Raw genomic sequence first — 14,169 nt, forward strand, 5'->3', positions numbered from 1 at the left:
AGCGGCGCCCGAAAGGAATAGAACCACCACTCCCAGAGGGCTCTGCTGCTTGCTGCCACTTCCGCTTCCCAGCAAGCTGTGGCCTGACCTCTGACTCTTTCCCTGTCTGACAGACGTGGCTTTCCGGTGGCTACGGGAGAGAGCGGCCCCGCGGAGATGGTGAGCGCTTCCGGGAAGCTTGTGCCTTCAAATCCCGTTAAGTTGAAGTTTCCCTTCGCCGTTTGTTTCGCGGGCGGGGTCCCGCTTCCCGGATGGAGGGAGGGGGAGAGCCTCCGCTGTTGCGTGGACATCCAAAGGGCCCCACGGGAGTGACTGGGACTAATTAGGGCACTAGGCAGCCCTCTCTGTTTCATCGATAAAAAAAAGCTCTGAAGATAAAATGTACTAAATAAGAGAGGTGCTTCCGGGTCTCGCTTGCTAAAGCTCCTTTTTCTCCAGTGCATTTTCAATGGGAAACCAAACTTCCTTCACACTTTGGATCTCGGCTTATGCTCAGATCCCTGGTCGTGTATCGGGAGTCGCCCATTCTTGGGCCATCTTTTCATGTAACTTCCCCCGAACCAATGAGTTAAACACCTTGGCTCCAGTGTTTGCTTGGCAGCTCGGCTGTGACCGTTTGTAACGTTATATGGTTGGGGCAACTGGGAAGAAAAGTGGAAGAATGGGGCGAGGACGAGTGTGACAATGAGGTGATTGGAGCTGGGTGTACCAGAACTATATGGTAGGAAGACTCTGTAACATGGAAGGAAGGGCAATAACCAGCGGAGTTAAATCTAATTGAAGATAACTGAGCTCAGAGAAGGATACATTTTAACAGCTGTGGGTTGAGCTATTGTGAGCCTATGTAGATTTATAATCCCCTGGTTAGTGCTCTACAAAGGACCAGAGGCAAAGATGTGAGTAAAAGTGTGCTGAACTTGTGCATATTTTCTTTACTCCTGCTAAAAAGAGAGTTAACGCCTGATGCAGTTAAAAACAAAACTGTGTTAACTCTAACATGTGCACAGAAAAATGTGCTTAGCCCATATAAAACATGATTTATGCATATAAATCCCACATACAGGACCCTGCACCACAAACTCCAGGTTCAGCCCTATAGCCTAAGACTAGCCTCAGAAACTTCCCTCCACCTTAGACCAGGAATTACATTTCCAATGATAAGAAAACACGAGTAAAGCCTATAGTCCTCTTTGTATTGGGGAATAATAGCCAATGCCTTGATTAACATAGTCCTCCAAGTAAATCCTACTAATTTGCGCACACAGTGTGCACTAAACTCCTTGCATTGGGAGTAAAGTGTGCACGGAGCTGAACACACTTTTATTACATCAAGAGCAGGGATAGCAGAGCTTAAGTGAAAGATGCCAGAGTTTTCACTTTTGTTTTTTCGAACAACCAGAGAAACATGCAGACATGTCTTTGTGAATGTCCTAGAAATGGTGATTGGAGGTGGTCAGGAAATATTCTAAATAAATAAATGCATAGCTAACAGGTCCTTTCTCAGAACTATTTTCATGTGTCGGCTGGAGTTTCCCTGGCCAGGCAGATAGGAACATCATGACAATTTAATTGCCCTGGGGTTCTTTTGTGCATTCGGAAAATTATCTGTTTAAAAGACAGAACTGAGTAAAGTGTGCAGGTTCTAGAGAAGACATTATGGTGTAAAAGTTGTATTGGTTATGGTCCATAACACTATCACAAGTAATAAGTTTGGGTCTTGAAAGTGTGCACATGAGGAGGCAATTGGCATCTTTTTCAAACTGTGATGACATGACTTTTTGTTCCTTTATAAGATAGCACAGATTCCAGTTTTTTTTCCAGGATAAATGTGCCCATTAGAACTTTGAGGTAGTGATTTCAGTAAATATTAATTGAATCATTAGCCCTGTGAAGTTCCCTAGCCAATCTTACAGAAGCAGAAGCCATCAGCCATGGCCAAGGACAGTCCCAGAAGCAGACTTCTTATAGACTGGCATCTAGAGACAGGTGTTCCTGAATGTTCATTCAGTTTTTGGTCAAAAATAAGGCAGTCACTTGGTCTGTCTGTTTATGTAATCCTATTCACAACCATTCTCCAAAGTTGGTTTTAGACTGCCACCCTGTGATAAATCATGTTTGTGTTATTTTTCCTCAGGAGCTGGAGGCTATGAGCAGATACACCAGCCCGGTAAATCCGGCTGTCTTCCCTCACCTCACTGTGGTGTTACTCGCTATCGGCATGTTCTTCACTGCCTGGTTCTTTGTGTATCCTTTCAATGCTTCCTGAATAGATTTGTGGTAATTGATTGGCTGTGCTTCTCAGAACATAAAATGAACATAAGAACATAAAATGAAATAAAGCACTGAGATCTGGACTTCTTTCATGTCTAGCTATCTGTAAAACAAACAATGAATAGACTGAGATCTTTGATTGCAAACCAAAACTCTGCTCATAATCTGGGTGTTCACTATGAGAAGGGGTTTCTTGGACTACAATCTGAGGTTGATCTACTAAAATCTGGGTATAAAATCCTGTGCCCCCTCGACTGGTCCCACTCATGGTAAATACTCACTTTTGGGTTTATTTTATTTTATTTATTTATTATTTATAACTTTTATATACCGGCATTCGTAAAAAAAACATCATGTCGGTTTACAGACAACTGAGAAAGGAAATTACAATGATAGATGGAGGAAGGATAGGAAGTTAAAAGGTGACAACTTTACTGTAGAGCCAACGGGCGCCACAGTATTAAATGAGATTACATGTGGTTAACCAGGTTGGACATAAATTAATTATATACAAGAGACGACAAAGTGGGGGGTAGCGCGGGGGTGGGGGATGAAGCGCATAGGGGAGGCGGGGTGGGGTAGGAACTGTACAAGGGGGCAGGGGGTGGCGATGGGAAGGAGAGGTGGTGACTGAATATCAGGAAGCCATAATATGGATGGGGTGGTGAGGGAGGTTTATGGCTCAATTGGAATCAATTCCTACTGGACTGTGGCACCGTGAGCCTGCCTTTTGCAGCTACCAGGGTTGGTTTCCCATTTGTAACTTTCTCCTTGCTCTTGTCTACCTCTGCTACTGCAGTGACAATTTTTGACTTTATGGCCACACACCCCAGCTCCCCCCGGAAATGTTATGTTTGCATCCTGAGCCTAGCCAGTGGATTTTGCTGTTGTGTGATGGTTGGGACTCCAGGAGCAGGAACTTCTTGCACACCGTCACTGAGCCATCGAGCTAGGCATGGGACTTATTTTATGAGAAACCAGTGCTGGGTGTACAGGAAGATATATTACAGTGTGTCCTGGTTAGTGTAAGGCACTGACTTCACCTTGTGCCCAACACACATGGCATGTGGTAATGTCTTGCTTACCAGACATCCAGTGGTGGCTTATTGCTAATCTGTTTTATTCCCATTCTGCCATTAGAATTACTCACCCTGGAAACTGAACAATCAAGTTAACTTACAGTAAGCAGCTTGATAGTAACTGCCTGCCGGTCTAGGAATCCTTTTATTGAAGAAACTAACGTAAGAGCAGATTGCAGTGATCCTCAGATTTTGATGACCGTTAGCCTATCTATCTTTCTGTGCACATGTATATCGCCCCTCTTTCTGCTGCCTGAATGTGTCTATCTGCATTTTTCAGTTTTGTCCTTAACCTTTTTGGCTCAGCTATGAAGTCACCTCCACTAAATACACCCGGGATATCTATAAGGAGCTGCTCATCTCCTTGGTGGCCTCGCTCTTCATGGGCTTTGGAGTCCTCTTCCTGCTGCTCTGGGTTGGGATCTATGTATGAGTGTGGCATGGTGGGAGAGATGCAAGGTAAGGCTGCAGTGCTACAGAAGCATGGCATTAGATTGCAGTTCAGACCAGATAATAATGTGTGGCCCGTGTGAGAACTGAGGAAATGTCTTCCTGCTTGAGTATTGTGTACAATTCTGGTCACCGTGTCTCAAAAAAAAAGATATAGTTGTAGTGGAGAAGGTACCGAGAAGGGCGACCAGAATGATAAAGGGGATGGAAAAGGCTAAAGAGGTTAGGACTGTTCAGCTTGGAGAAGAGACGGCTGAGGGGGGATATGATAAAGGTGTTTAAAATAATAAGAGGTCTAGCACGGGTAGTTGTGAATCGGTTATTTACTCTTTCGGATAATAGAAAGACTAGGGGGCACTCCATGAAGTTAGCAAGTAGCACATTTAAGACTAATTGGAGAAAATTCTTTTTCACTCAACGCACAATAAATCTCTGGAATTTGTTGCCAGAGGATGTGGTTAGTGTAGCTGGGTTCAAAAAAGGTTTAGATAAGTTCTTGGGGGAGAAGTCCATTAATGGCTATTAATCAAGTTTACTTAGGGAATAGCCACTGCTATTAATTGCATCAGTAGCATGGGATCTTCTTAGTGTTTGAGTAATTGCCAGGTTCTTGTGGCCTGGTTTTGGCCTCTGTTGGAAACAGGATGTTGGGCTTGATGGACCCTTGGTCTGACCCAGCATGGCAATTTCTTATGTTCCTATGCTTATTGCTTAAGATGTTTGTTTCTGCTGTAGCTTTAACTCTGCATGTTGCCAGCAGTCCCACATCAGATTTTGCAAAGGTTTAGTGATGGGCTTGTACGTTGAGGTGACTATTAGAGGGGATATTGGAATTTTCCCCACAGACCTCTGGACCTAGTTTTTGTCCGGCTGCAGTATTAGGAATTGACCACAAGGTGTCAGTATCTATTATAATTTTTATCTGTTGTAAACATGCTTGCCCTTTATTTTGAGCCCTGGTGCACACACGCAGAGTCAGGTTGTGGGGTCATGGCACTGGAATGGGCTTCATTGGAGGCAGGAGCGTCGATAATGTGCGCCAGGTAGAGTAAGTGACACGGAGGCCCAGTGACAGCTGCGTTGGAACCAGCAGAGGGAGGCCAAATCAGGTGGGCAGTGACCGTGGGGGACTAACTTCAGAGCCAGAACCAGCTTTTTCTGCGCCTGGGGCAGATATACAGGATTACGCCTCCCCCCGCCCCACTTTCACTTACCTGTGCCTGCTCTGACGCAGCTCTGTCTCCTTTAGCATCAACGACACAGCCGGCCTTACAGTGGCGTCCCTCTCTCTCCCCATCCCATGCCCAACAAACCCTTTCTCGTCCTCTCTCCCTCCTTCTCTGTGCCCCTGACTCCCCCAATGTTTCTCTCACACATCATCCTGCATCTTCTCGATCCATTCTGTGTCCTGAATCCCTCTCTTTCTCCCCCGACCCCTTGCCCCAGGTCTTCCTTTTTCTCCACTCCTCCCAACTACTGATCTTGCATCCCTCTTTCCCCCTCACCCAACCCCTACCAGCAAGCAGGAGGTCCTCCTCTTTTTGCAGTGCTTTCCTTTGGCTGGTTTACCCCCTCTCCGTCTCTCTTCCTCCTATATCCCTTGGCCTGCATTCCTGTGGCAGCAGCAATGGCGGAAGAAACTTTAAAGGGCCAGCGAGCCATGAGGCAGTCCCTCCCTTTCTCCTACACCAGCTTATTCACTGCAGTATCCTGAAAGCAGGAGTGTCTGGGAGTCTCCCCAAATAGATTTGGGAACCACTGCCCCTAGGTCCTTCAGCCTTGTGCACCCTCCTCAATTAATTTTCAGGCTCATCGGCTTCCCCGGAGTGTTTATAATTAAACTCAACCATCATTGTGTCTCCACCACAGCCCTTCCCAGAACAGCCCTGTAAACTCACATTGCTGGACATCATACTTTTCAAAATTAAAACTTTGGTTTGCAAAATATATCTTCCAGAAATCATGCCACAGTCTGATGAATGTGTGTTCTGTGATTTCTGGAAACAGATGAGAAAAAAAAAAGATCCAAGAAATACCTAAATATATCAATTAAAAGATATCCATACTACATTGGTTGGAGGTAATCTGGCTGTGCCATTACTACTCACTATAGCAAAAACATTCAGATTATGTTGTCACTTCAGTTACAGTGACACAAAATCCTTCCATTACCAGGCACTTTGTGAAGTAATACAAAATCCTGTAAAAAGTCACTCAGAATCTATATAACGAACCTGGTATATCAAGATAGCATTAACTCCCAGAACTCAAGCAGCAACAACACTGCAAATATTCCACCTGGACCTAAAACACCAGTACACCAAACAGTACAAGCTGGACTGCTACAGATCCCTACGCTGAACCCAATGCTAGCAGAATACTTCACCTCCATCACACACATAGAACACAGACCCTCACCAAATACAGAATAAGGGATCATAAATTTTGAAAAATAAATATGTAGATGATAACTGAATCCTTTGTTCTGCCATCCAGTCCTCCACCTTTCTGTTCCCTGCAGATAGGAGGAGACCGTGGGAACAAAAGAGAAGGGGCTGGATTAGAGAGGGTTCTTCTTTGTCTACTCCAGGCTCCCACCCACCCCCATCCAGTTCCTTGCCTGCTGCCAGGCAGGGGAGGGGCTGGAGCAGGGAGGGGAGGGGCTGGAGCAGGAAGCAGAGGGCTGATCTCTGCCGCCTGAGATATTGAGGCAGAGCCTTGTGATTTTGGGTTTGACACCTTTTTAGTCCCAGTTCTGATGGTGAAGGTCTTGATGTTGGTTGCAGTGTGGGGGCAGGCACCCTGGGAGCCACCCAGCTGAGGCGCCAGGCAGCAGGAGGAGGTGAGGAAAGGATTGTTTGGGGGAAGGTTAGAGGGAGTCAGCTGGGAGGCAGGGAAGGGATCGGCTCGATGCATGCATGTGTCCATATGTGAGAAGGGATCAGTGTGTATGAGAGAGGGGCTTGGCAACAGGGAGGGGTGTGCATTTGAGAGGATACCAGAGCTGGTTGTTGAAGGGGGAGAGAGAAGACTAGGGGTGAAGGGAGAAAAAGGTAGTGGGATGCAAAGGGGGAAAAGACTGGAGCCGAGAGACACTTTGTCGTCCCCTCCCCCTCTTGTTTTTCTTTTTTTGGACTTGCCAATTTCCGTCTGCCTTTTTGGACATTTATTTATTTATTACCGCATATCAAAAAAATTCTAAGCGGTTTGCAAAAAACAATACATAAAATCAAATTAGACACAAACATAATTCAAAGCAAATATCAACAAAATAGAGACAATAACAATAAAAACAATTAAAAATCTACTTCTAAAGTCATACCTTGAAAAAATTCAAATGCTTGCTCCAAATCATGCACCATCAAATGCCTGAGTAAACAAATAGGCTGTCAACAAATTTCTATCTCAGTTGGAATCCGAGCTGGGATGTGGCACTGCAAGCCTTCATTTGCAACTTCCTGGGATTCTTTTTCCCTTAGTCTCTATCCCCCAGACTCACTTTAGTTGTGTCACTGCAGTGGTGTATCTCCTGGGGAATTAACCGTTTTCAGGAGATCCACAATGAACAGGCATCAGATAAAGTTGCATATATTGGAGACCCGGGGTCTGTAAAATTTACTGCAGGCATATACAGGAGGAACTGAATTCAAAACGAGAGTTAATAAGGTGGGTAATATCTTGATTAATTATAGTGTTTTGAGGGTCAGTGTCAGACAAATATTAAATCAATCAATAGACTAAAAATACTCTAGATTAACTGAACATCCCTATTCCCTTAGAAATTTTAACTTGATAACAAATCAACAAAAGTAAGGTACAGACAGTAGTCCAGCAGCGAGAGGGGGGCTTTCCAGCCTTTTGCACCGAGCGCCACATGTGTGATTATCTCCCAGCTGGGGAGAGCTCATAGGTGTGCACTCTGTGCAAAGAGCTCCAAGCTCTCCCAAGAATGAGTCCGATGTCTGGAAGCTAGAGTGGTAGACCTGGAGGAGCTAGGAGAGACAGCGGGGTATATAGAGGAGACCTTCAGGGACATAGAGAAGGCCCACCTCTAATCTGGCAGCCCCTGTGCTGCCTTGGAGGAGAAAGGTCACCTGGAAGGACAGCATCGCCTTAATGAGGCAGGAGGCAATCCTGTAGCTAAGATCTGCCCTCGAGGTGATGTAGTGTCCTCTTGCACCAAGGATAGAACTCCAGGGACACGTGTCCAGGAGGGAAGGGTTAGGACAGTCATAGTAGTTGGTGATTAAGAAGGTTGATAGCTGGATGGCTGGTGGATGTGAGGATCGCTTGAGGGTGGTGGACCTCATGCATCACATAGACAGGATTTTAGATAGTGCTGAGGAGGCGCCGGCTGTCTTGTACATGTAGGTACCAATGACTTAGGAAAGTGTACGAGGGGGGTTCTGGAAGCCAGATTTAGGTAGAAAGTTTAAATCCAGAACCTCCATTCTCAGAAGTGCTCCCCATTCCACATGCAGGACTCCAGAGTCGGGCAGAGTCTCCATGCACGGATGAGACGATGGTGCAAGGAAGAGGATTTTAGGTTGTGTAGGAACTGTTTCGTTTTGGGGAAGGGGGGAGGCTTTTCCGAAAGGATGGGCTCCACCTTAACCAGACTGGAACCAGGCTGCTGGCACTAACCTAAGGAGATAGCGCTGCTTTTAAACTAGATGATGGGGGAGAAGCGTATGGTTCGGAATGATGTATCTTTGAAGGATACTAAGAACAGGGAAATTAGGACATTCCAGTAGAGAGGTCGCATTAAATGTCAACGTGGACCAGGTGTTTATAAGTAAAGTGCAGAAAGATTCCAAATTACCTCTGTCACCTGATGAGCAGGTTGTTGATACAAACACAAAACGTACGTAGAAATGTCTGTATTCAAATGCTAAATGGGAGAGAGAAAGTGTAGCACTGAATGAAGAGGTGAATATAATTGGCATCTCAGAGACCTGGTGGAAGGAGGATAACCAATGGGACACTGATACCAGGGTACGAATTGTATCATAATCATAATTAACATAATAATGTTAATTCCCCAAGTTCCATGTAAACCGGCCTGATATGAATCCCATTCATGAAGACCGGTATAGAAATATGTTAAATAAATAAATAAATAATGATAGGATGGATCAAACTTTTAGAGGGGGGCACACTATATGTTAACGAAGGCATTGAGTCAAACAGGATAAAATTCTGCAGGAATCAAAATGCAATGTTGAATCTTTATGGATAGCAATTCCAGGTGAAAAGGGGAATAAAATAGCAGAGGGTGTGTTTCACCATCCACCTGGCCAGAATGAACAAACACACAATGAAATGCTAAAAGAAATTAAGGAAGCTAACAAAATCAGCAGCACAGTAATAATGGGTGATTCCAATTATCCAGGTATTGACTGGGTGAATGTCACATCAGGACATGCTACAGAGATAAGTTTCTAGATGAAATAAATGACTGCTTCATGGAGCAGCTGGTACAAGAACCAACAAGAGGGAAATAATTTTAGCCTGGTCCTTAGTGGAACACAGGATTTGGTGCAAGCGGTAACAGCGTTGGAACCACTTGGCAACAGTGATCACAACATGATCAAATTTGACTTAATAACTAGAGGGAGGACACAAAAGACATCTACTGCAACAGCATTTAACTTTCAGAGGTGTAACTATGCTGAAATGAGGAAAATGGTTAGGAAAAAACTGAAAGGAGCAGCTGCAAAGGTTAAGAGTTTAGATCAGGCATGGACAGTGTTTAAAAATAAAAATAATGAGACATCAAGTGAATTATGCTTTAACTTTTTCTACTGGCGTCCATTGATCAAAAATCAAATTTCAAGAACAAAGTTGTAAAACATTTTCTTTTTCTTCCAGGACTGTCATTCCACCCCGTGGGTACTCGGTTGTATTGAGGTACTTTCACTGCTTTAGGAGCCATGCATATTCGTTGGTCTCAAAGGATATATATATATATATTTTTTTTTTTTTAATATTTTCTTTTGCTAATAAAAAGAAGCAAATTATTTCCCATTAGGATTGTAGTTTTGTAATCTTTGCCCCTATCTATTTAACTTGGACTATTTGTTGTTGTTTAAAAATACCATTTTGGAAGCCCAGACCAGATGTATTCCACATATTAGAAAAGGTGGCAGGAAGTCTAAATGACTACCGGCATGGTTAAAAGGTGAGGTGAGAGAGGCTATAACTCAAAGAGAACATATTTCAAGACATGGAAAAGGAATCCAAATGACAAAAACAGGAAACAGCATAAGGACTGGCAAGTTAGATGCAAAGCATTGAAAAGGAAGGCAAAGAGACAACTTGAAAAGAAGCATGCCATGGAAGCAAACCTCATAATAAAAACTTTTTCAGGTACATTAAAGGTAAAAGAGCCTGTAAAGGAGTCAGTTGGACCATTAGATGATCAAAGGGTAAAAGGGACACATAGGGATGACAAAGACATAGCAGAGAGCCTGAATGAATTTTTTGCTTCAGTCTTCACTGAGGACTATGTAAGAGAGATACCCATACCAGAAATGATATTCAGAGGAACTGAAACAAAGCTCAGTGAACCTGGAAGATGTACTAGGGCAGACTAACAAATGAGAGTAGCAAATCACCTGGACTAGATGGTATACATCCCAGAGTGCTGAAAGAACTGAGAAAAGAAATAGTTTACAAATTTCCAATAGCAGGTCCCCAATCAGTAATATCATCTGTGGTTCCTGAAGACCAGAGGGTTGCCAGTGTAAAGCCAATTTTTAAAAAGGGATAAAGTGGTGACCAGGAAACTACAGACCAGAGACTCTGCTAGAACAATCATAAAGAACAAAATTGCTGAACATATAGATAGGTATATTTTAATGGGACAAAACCAACATGGATTTAGCCAAGGGAAGTCTTGCCTCACCAGTCTGCTACATTTTTTTGAGGTGTTAATAAATGTGGATAAAGGTGAGCCAGTTGATTATAGTGTATCTGGATTTCCAGAAAGCATTTGATCCCTCATGAGAGATTTCTTAGGAAATTTAAAATGTCATGGGATAGAGGGCAATGTCCTATTGTGGATTGCCAACTGGTTAAAAATGAGAAAACAGAGAGTAGGGCTAAATGGTAAATGTTTCCACTAGAGAAAGGTGAATAGTGGAGTGCCCAGGGATCTGTTCTGGGACCATATTTATAAATGACCTGGAAACGGGAACAAGTGAGATGATTAAACTTGCCAATGACACAAAATTAATCAGTGTTAAATCATAAGAGGATTGTGAGAGATCACAAGAGGATCTTGCAAAACTGAGAGACTGGGTATCCAAATGGCAAATAAAATTTAATGTTGACAAGTGTAAAGTGATGCACTTGGGGAAGAGTAAACCAATTTATAGCTACACAATGCAAGGTTCCACATTAGGAGTCACCATTCAGGAAAAGGATTTAGGCATCATCATTGATAATACGTTGAAATCTTCTGCTCAAAATACAGCAGCAGCCAAGAAAAGCAAAGATAATGCTAGGGACTATTAGGAAAGGAATGGAGAATAAAACAGAATATCATAATGCCTCTGTTATCGCTCCATGGTGCGACCTCATATTGAGTACTGTGTGCAGTTCTGGTCACCACATCTCAAAGATATAGCAGAATTAGAAAAGGTACAGAGGAGGGTGACCAAGATGATAAAGGGGATTGAACAATTCTCCTATGAAGAAAGATGTCCTAACCTCTTTAGCCTATCTATTTATCTATCTGTTTAGGTTAGGGCTTTTCAGCTGGGAGAAGTGATGGTTGAGGGGACCTATTTATTTATTTAATGTTTTTTTTTATACCGGTATTCGTCGTAACATCATATTGGTTTACATGTAACTTGTAACAAAAAGGGAAAATTACATTGAACAGGGCGAAGGCAAACTTGGAGGGGAGGGGGGGTGAAGAAGGAAGCTATCAAAACATTGGAAGATTGATAAAATGAGTGGAATGGCACGAGTAAATGGTATTCAGTTGTTTACACTTTAAAAAAAACCCCAAACAGTACAAAGAGTAGGGAACACACAATGAAGTTACTATATAATATATTTATATAAATAGAAGAATATTTTTTTACTCAATGGATAATTAAACTTTGGAATTTGTTGCTGGAGGATGTGATAAAAGCTGTTAGAATAGCTGGGTTTAAAAAAGATTTGGACAAGTTCCTGGAGGAAAAGTCCATAAACCATTATTAAGGTGGAGTTGGAGGAACCCATTACTTATCCCTGGGATAAGCAGCTGGGAATGTATCTACCCCTTGGGATCCTGCCAGGTTCTTGTGGCCTGGTTTTGGCCTCTGTTGGAAACAGGACACGACTTGATGGAGCCTTGGTCTGACCCAGCATGGCGAGTCTTAAGTTCTTATATATTATGGGTATCTGAAAGCCAGACAGAAAGTGGGGTGGTCAGAACAGATTCTGGAAGCAAATAAATCTCATATTCCTTAGAGATTCTGAAAACATGTCTGCTTTCAGGACCCCTCCCTTACCTAATAGGTAAATAACAAAATCAGAGTGCAGAAGCTGCGGGCTTAGCTGCTGTTAGTTGTATGAATCATTGATCTTTGTTGTATTCTGCCGAGGGCTGGCCGGAATGTAAATATTAAACGAAGTACTGAAAAAGCGAAATAAACCCCCCTAAAGGAGACCACTGCCACGTTTGGGGAAGATGGCAGCAGCACAGTATGATTTTTAAGGAATTCCACCTAAAACTAACGGAGCCTATGATTTTTGGATATGAAAAAACCAAACCAAACCAAAGAGTTCTTATGTCCCCTCTCCCCCAGTCTGCGTTGAAGAATTTGGTGTGTAGAGAGCCCCGCACACAACCACACGCGCGGTCTTCTCAGCAACCGTTCTCCCTTTTGGAAGGAAGGCTAAAACCGCCCGCCTTTTAAGAGTGGCTGGAAAGAGGCAGGTGTGTGGCTGGTACCAGGCCAGGGCAGGGCATTATCTCCCTCTACTCCTGGAGGCTCTGGTGTGCACACAGTTCAAAGTCAGATTGCCTACCCCCCCCCCCCCCCCCCCCCCAACGAAACTTGCAGGCTTGGGTCCAAGGCCGGAGCTGGCTCACTCACTACAGCAATTTTCCCTGGCCCGGAAGGCCATAGGCCATGCCTAAACTCCCCCCACTGCTTTCTTTTTTTCTGCTAATACAGCCCTTTTAACGTAAGAGAGGTGGTACCCACATGAACTCTGCTACATCCATCATTGTCCTGGTGGAGCAAGGCCCGTTTACAGCTTCTCTTACCTGTTCTTCTCTCGTTTCAGTTTTTATATGGACAGAATCTCAGAAGTCTTATATTTTTTTTTTTTAACTTACAAACCATGGAGCCCATCCCAAGCTGGAGGCGTATCCACAGGAAGCTGCAGGAGTCTGATGAGATGGGCAGGATTTTGACGGCGCGCTTCCAGTTCAGCGCAGCGGCCTTGTAACGGAACGCACGTGGACTCTGGTTTTGTGGTTCGGAACAGAATGGGGGAAGGGGGGGGGGGGGGAGGCCAGGGAAGCCCGATGGGGTGGCAGAGCTTCTGAGATGCTCACTGTTCAGAGAGAACTGTTCTTCAGAGTCAGGGTGTTCCACTTTTTAATGTACAACTCCGTAAACTTTCACAGTTCTGTTAATAAAAGAGAAAACCACCTCGGCTCTCGAATAATCCTTCTGTCACGGCTGTGCCTCCTAATTACTCCTGGAGGAATTCGGTGCAAAATAATATAATATAATCTGCATCTTTCTGTCAAAATATCACAGTATAATCATCAATTTTGAATGATAATTTAAAATACAATACAGAAAACAAATTACTCCAAAATGCAAAATTTGAAATATTTTTTGCGGAGAATCCCCCCAGGAATGCTGTAATACAGTATAAAACCAGCCTCTCTCGGCTTGAAACACCCCCTGCTCGGACAGGCCCCCCCACAGCAACTTCTTTTCCTCCCTGTTCTCCCAGGCTTGACCCTGCTCCGTCCTCTCTCCCCAGCTCTTTCATCCCTTCCATCAGGTTTCTCTCTCCTAATGTCGCTTACTCTCTTCCCCTACCTTCTCAGAGTCATCACTCCCTCCCCAGGCTTGCTCCATCAGCTCTCTTGCCTTTTCTGGGTGAAACCACAGCTGCCATCCTCTCCAACTCTGACCCCACTACTGCTTGCTCCCTCCCGGCATCCTCGACCTAACCTCACTGCATTGCCTATCGCCCACACTGCAGCCTCATCTCAACTCCTCTGCACTAGTGCTTCTCTACCGTACTGTCTCCCTTCTAGTGCTTCTGCCCGTTCTTCCTTTAATTTCTCCTCTCCCCCCCCACTCCCCCCAGGACCAGTCCTGCAGCTGCTCCTTCTCCCTCTGGG

The 14,169-nt window shown here is 44.1% G+C and overlaps 1 protein-coding gene across 2 annotated transcripts; it reads left to right on the forward strand.

Moving 5' to 3' along the window:
* The first annotated feature begins 4 nt into the window (after nucleotides 1-4).
* On the forward strand, nucleotides 5-13,463 carry LOC115082419 (transmembrane protein 258). 2 transcript variants are annotated; one of them, XR_003854163.1, is made up of 5 exons: nucleotides 5-159; nucleotides 2,135-2,244; nucleotides 3,657-3,809; nucleotides 9,672-9,710; nucleotides 13,089-13,463. XR_003854163.1 is itself a non-coding variant. In XM_029586650.1 (4 exons), exons 1-3 carry the CDS (start codon nucleotides 157-159, stop codon nucleotides 3,781-3,783), a joined length of 240 nt encoding a protein of 79 aa, XP_029442510.1. In that variant the 5' UTR covers nucleotides 5-156; the 3' UTR covers nucleotides 3,784-3,809; nucleotides 13,089-13,463. The 2 variants fall into 2 exon arrangements, 1 of the variants encoding a protein (XP_029442510.1); XM_029586650.1 differs by lacking the exon at nucleotides 9,672-9,710.
* Nucleotides 13,464-14,169: the final 706 nt, after the last annotated feature.

The sequence above is a fragment of the Rhinatrema bivittatum genome, unplaced genomic scaffold, assembly GCF_901001135.1.
Source record: "Rhinatrema bivittatum unplaced genomic scaffold, aRhiBiv1.1, whole genome shotgun sequence".
Classification (NCBI taxonomy): Eukaryota; Metazoa; Chordata; class Amphibia; order Gymnophiona; family Rhinatrematidae; genus Rhinatrema; species Rhinatrema bivittatum.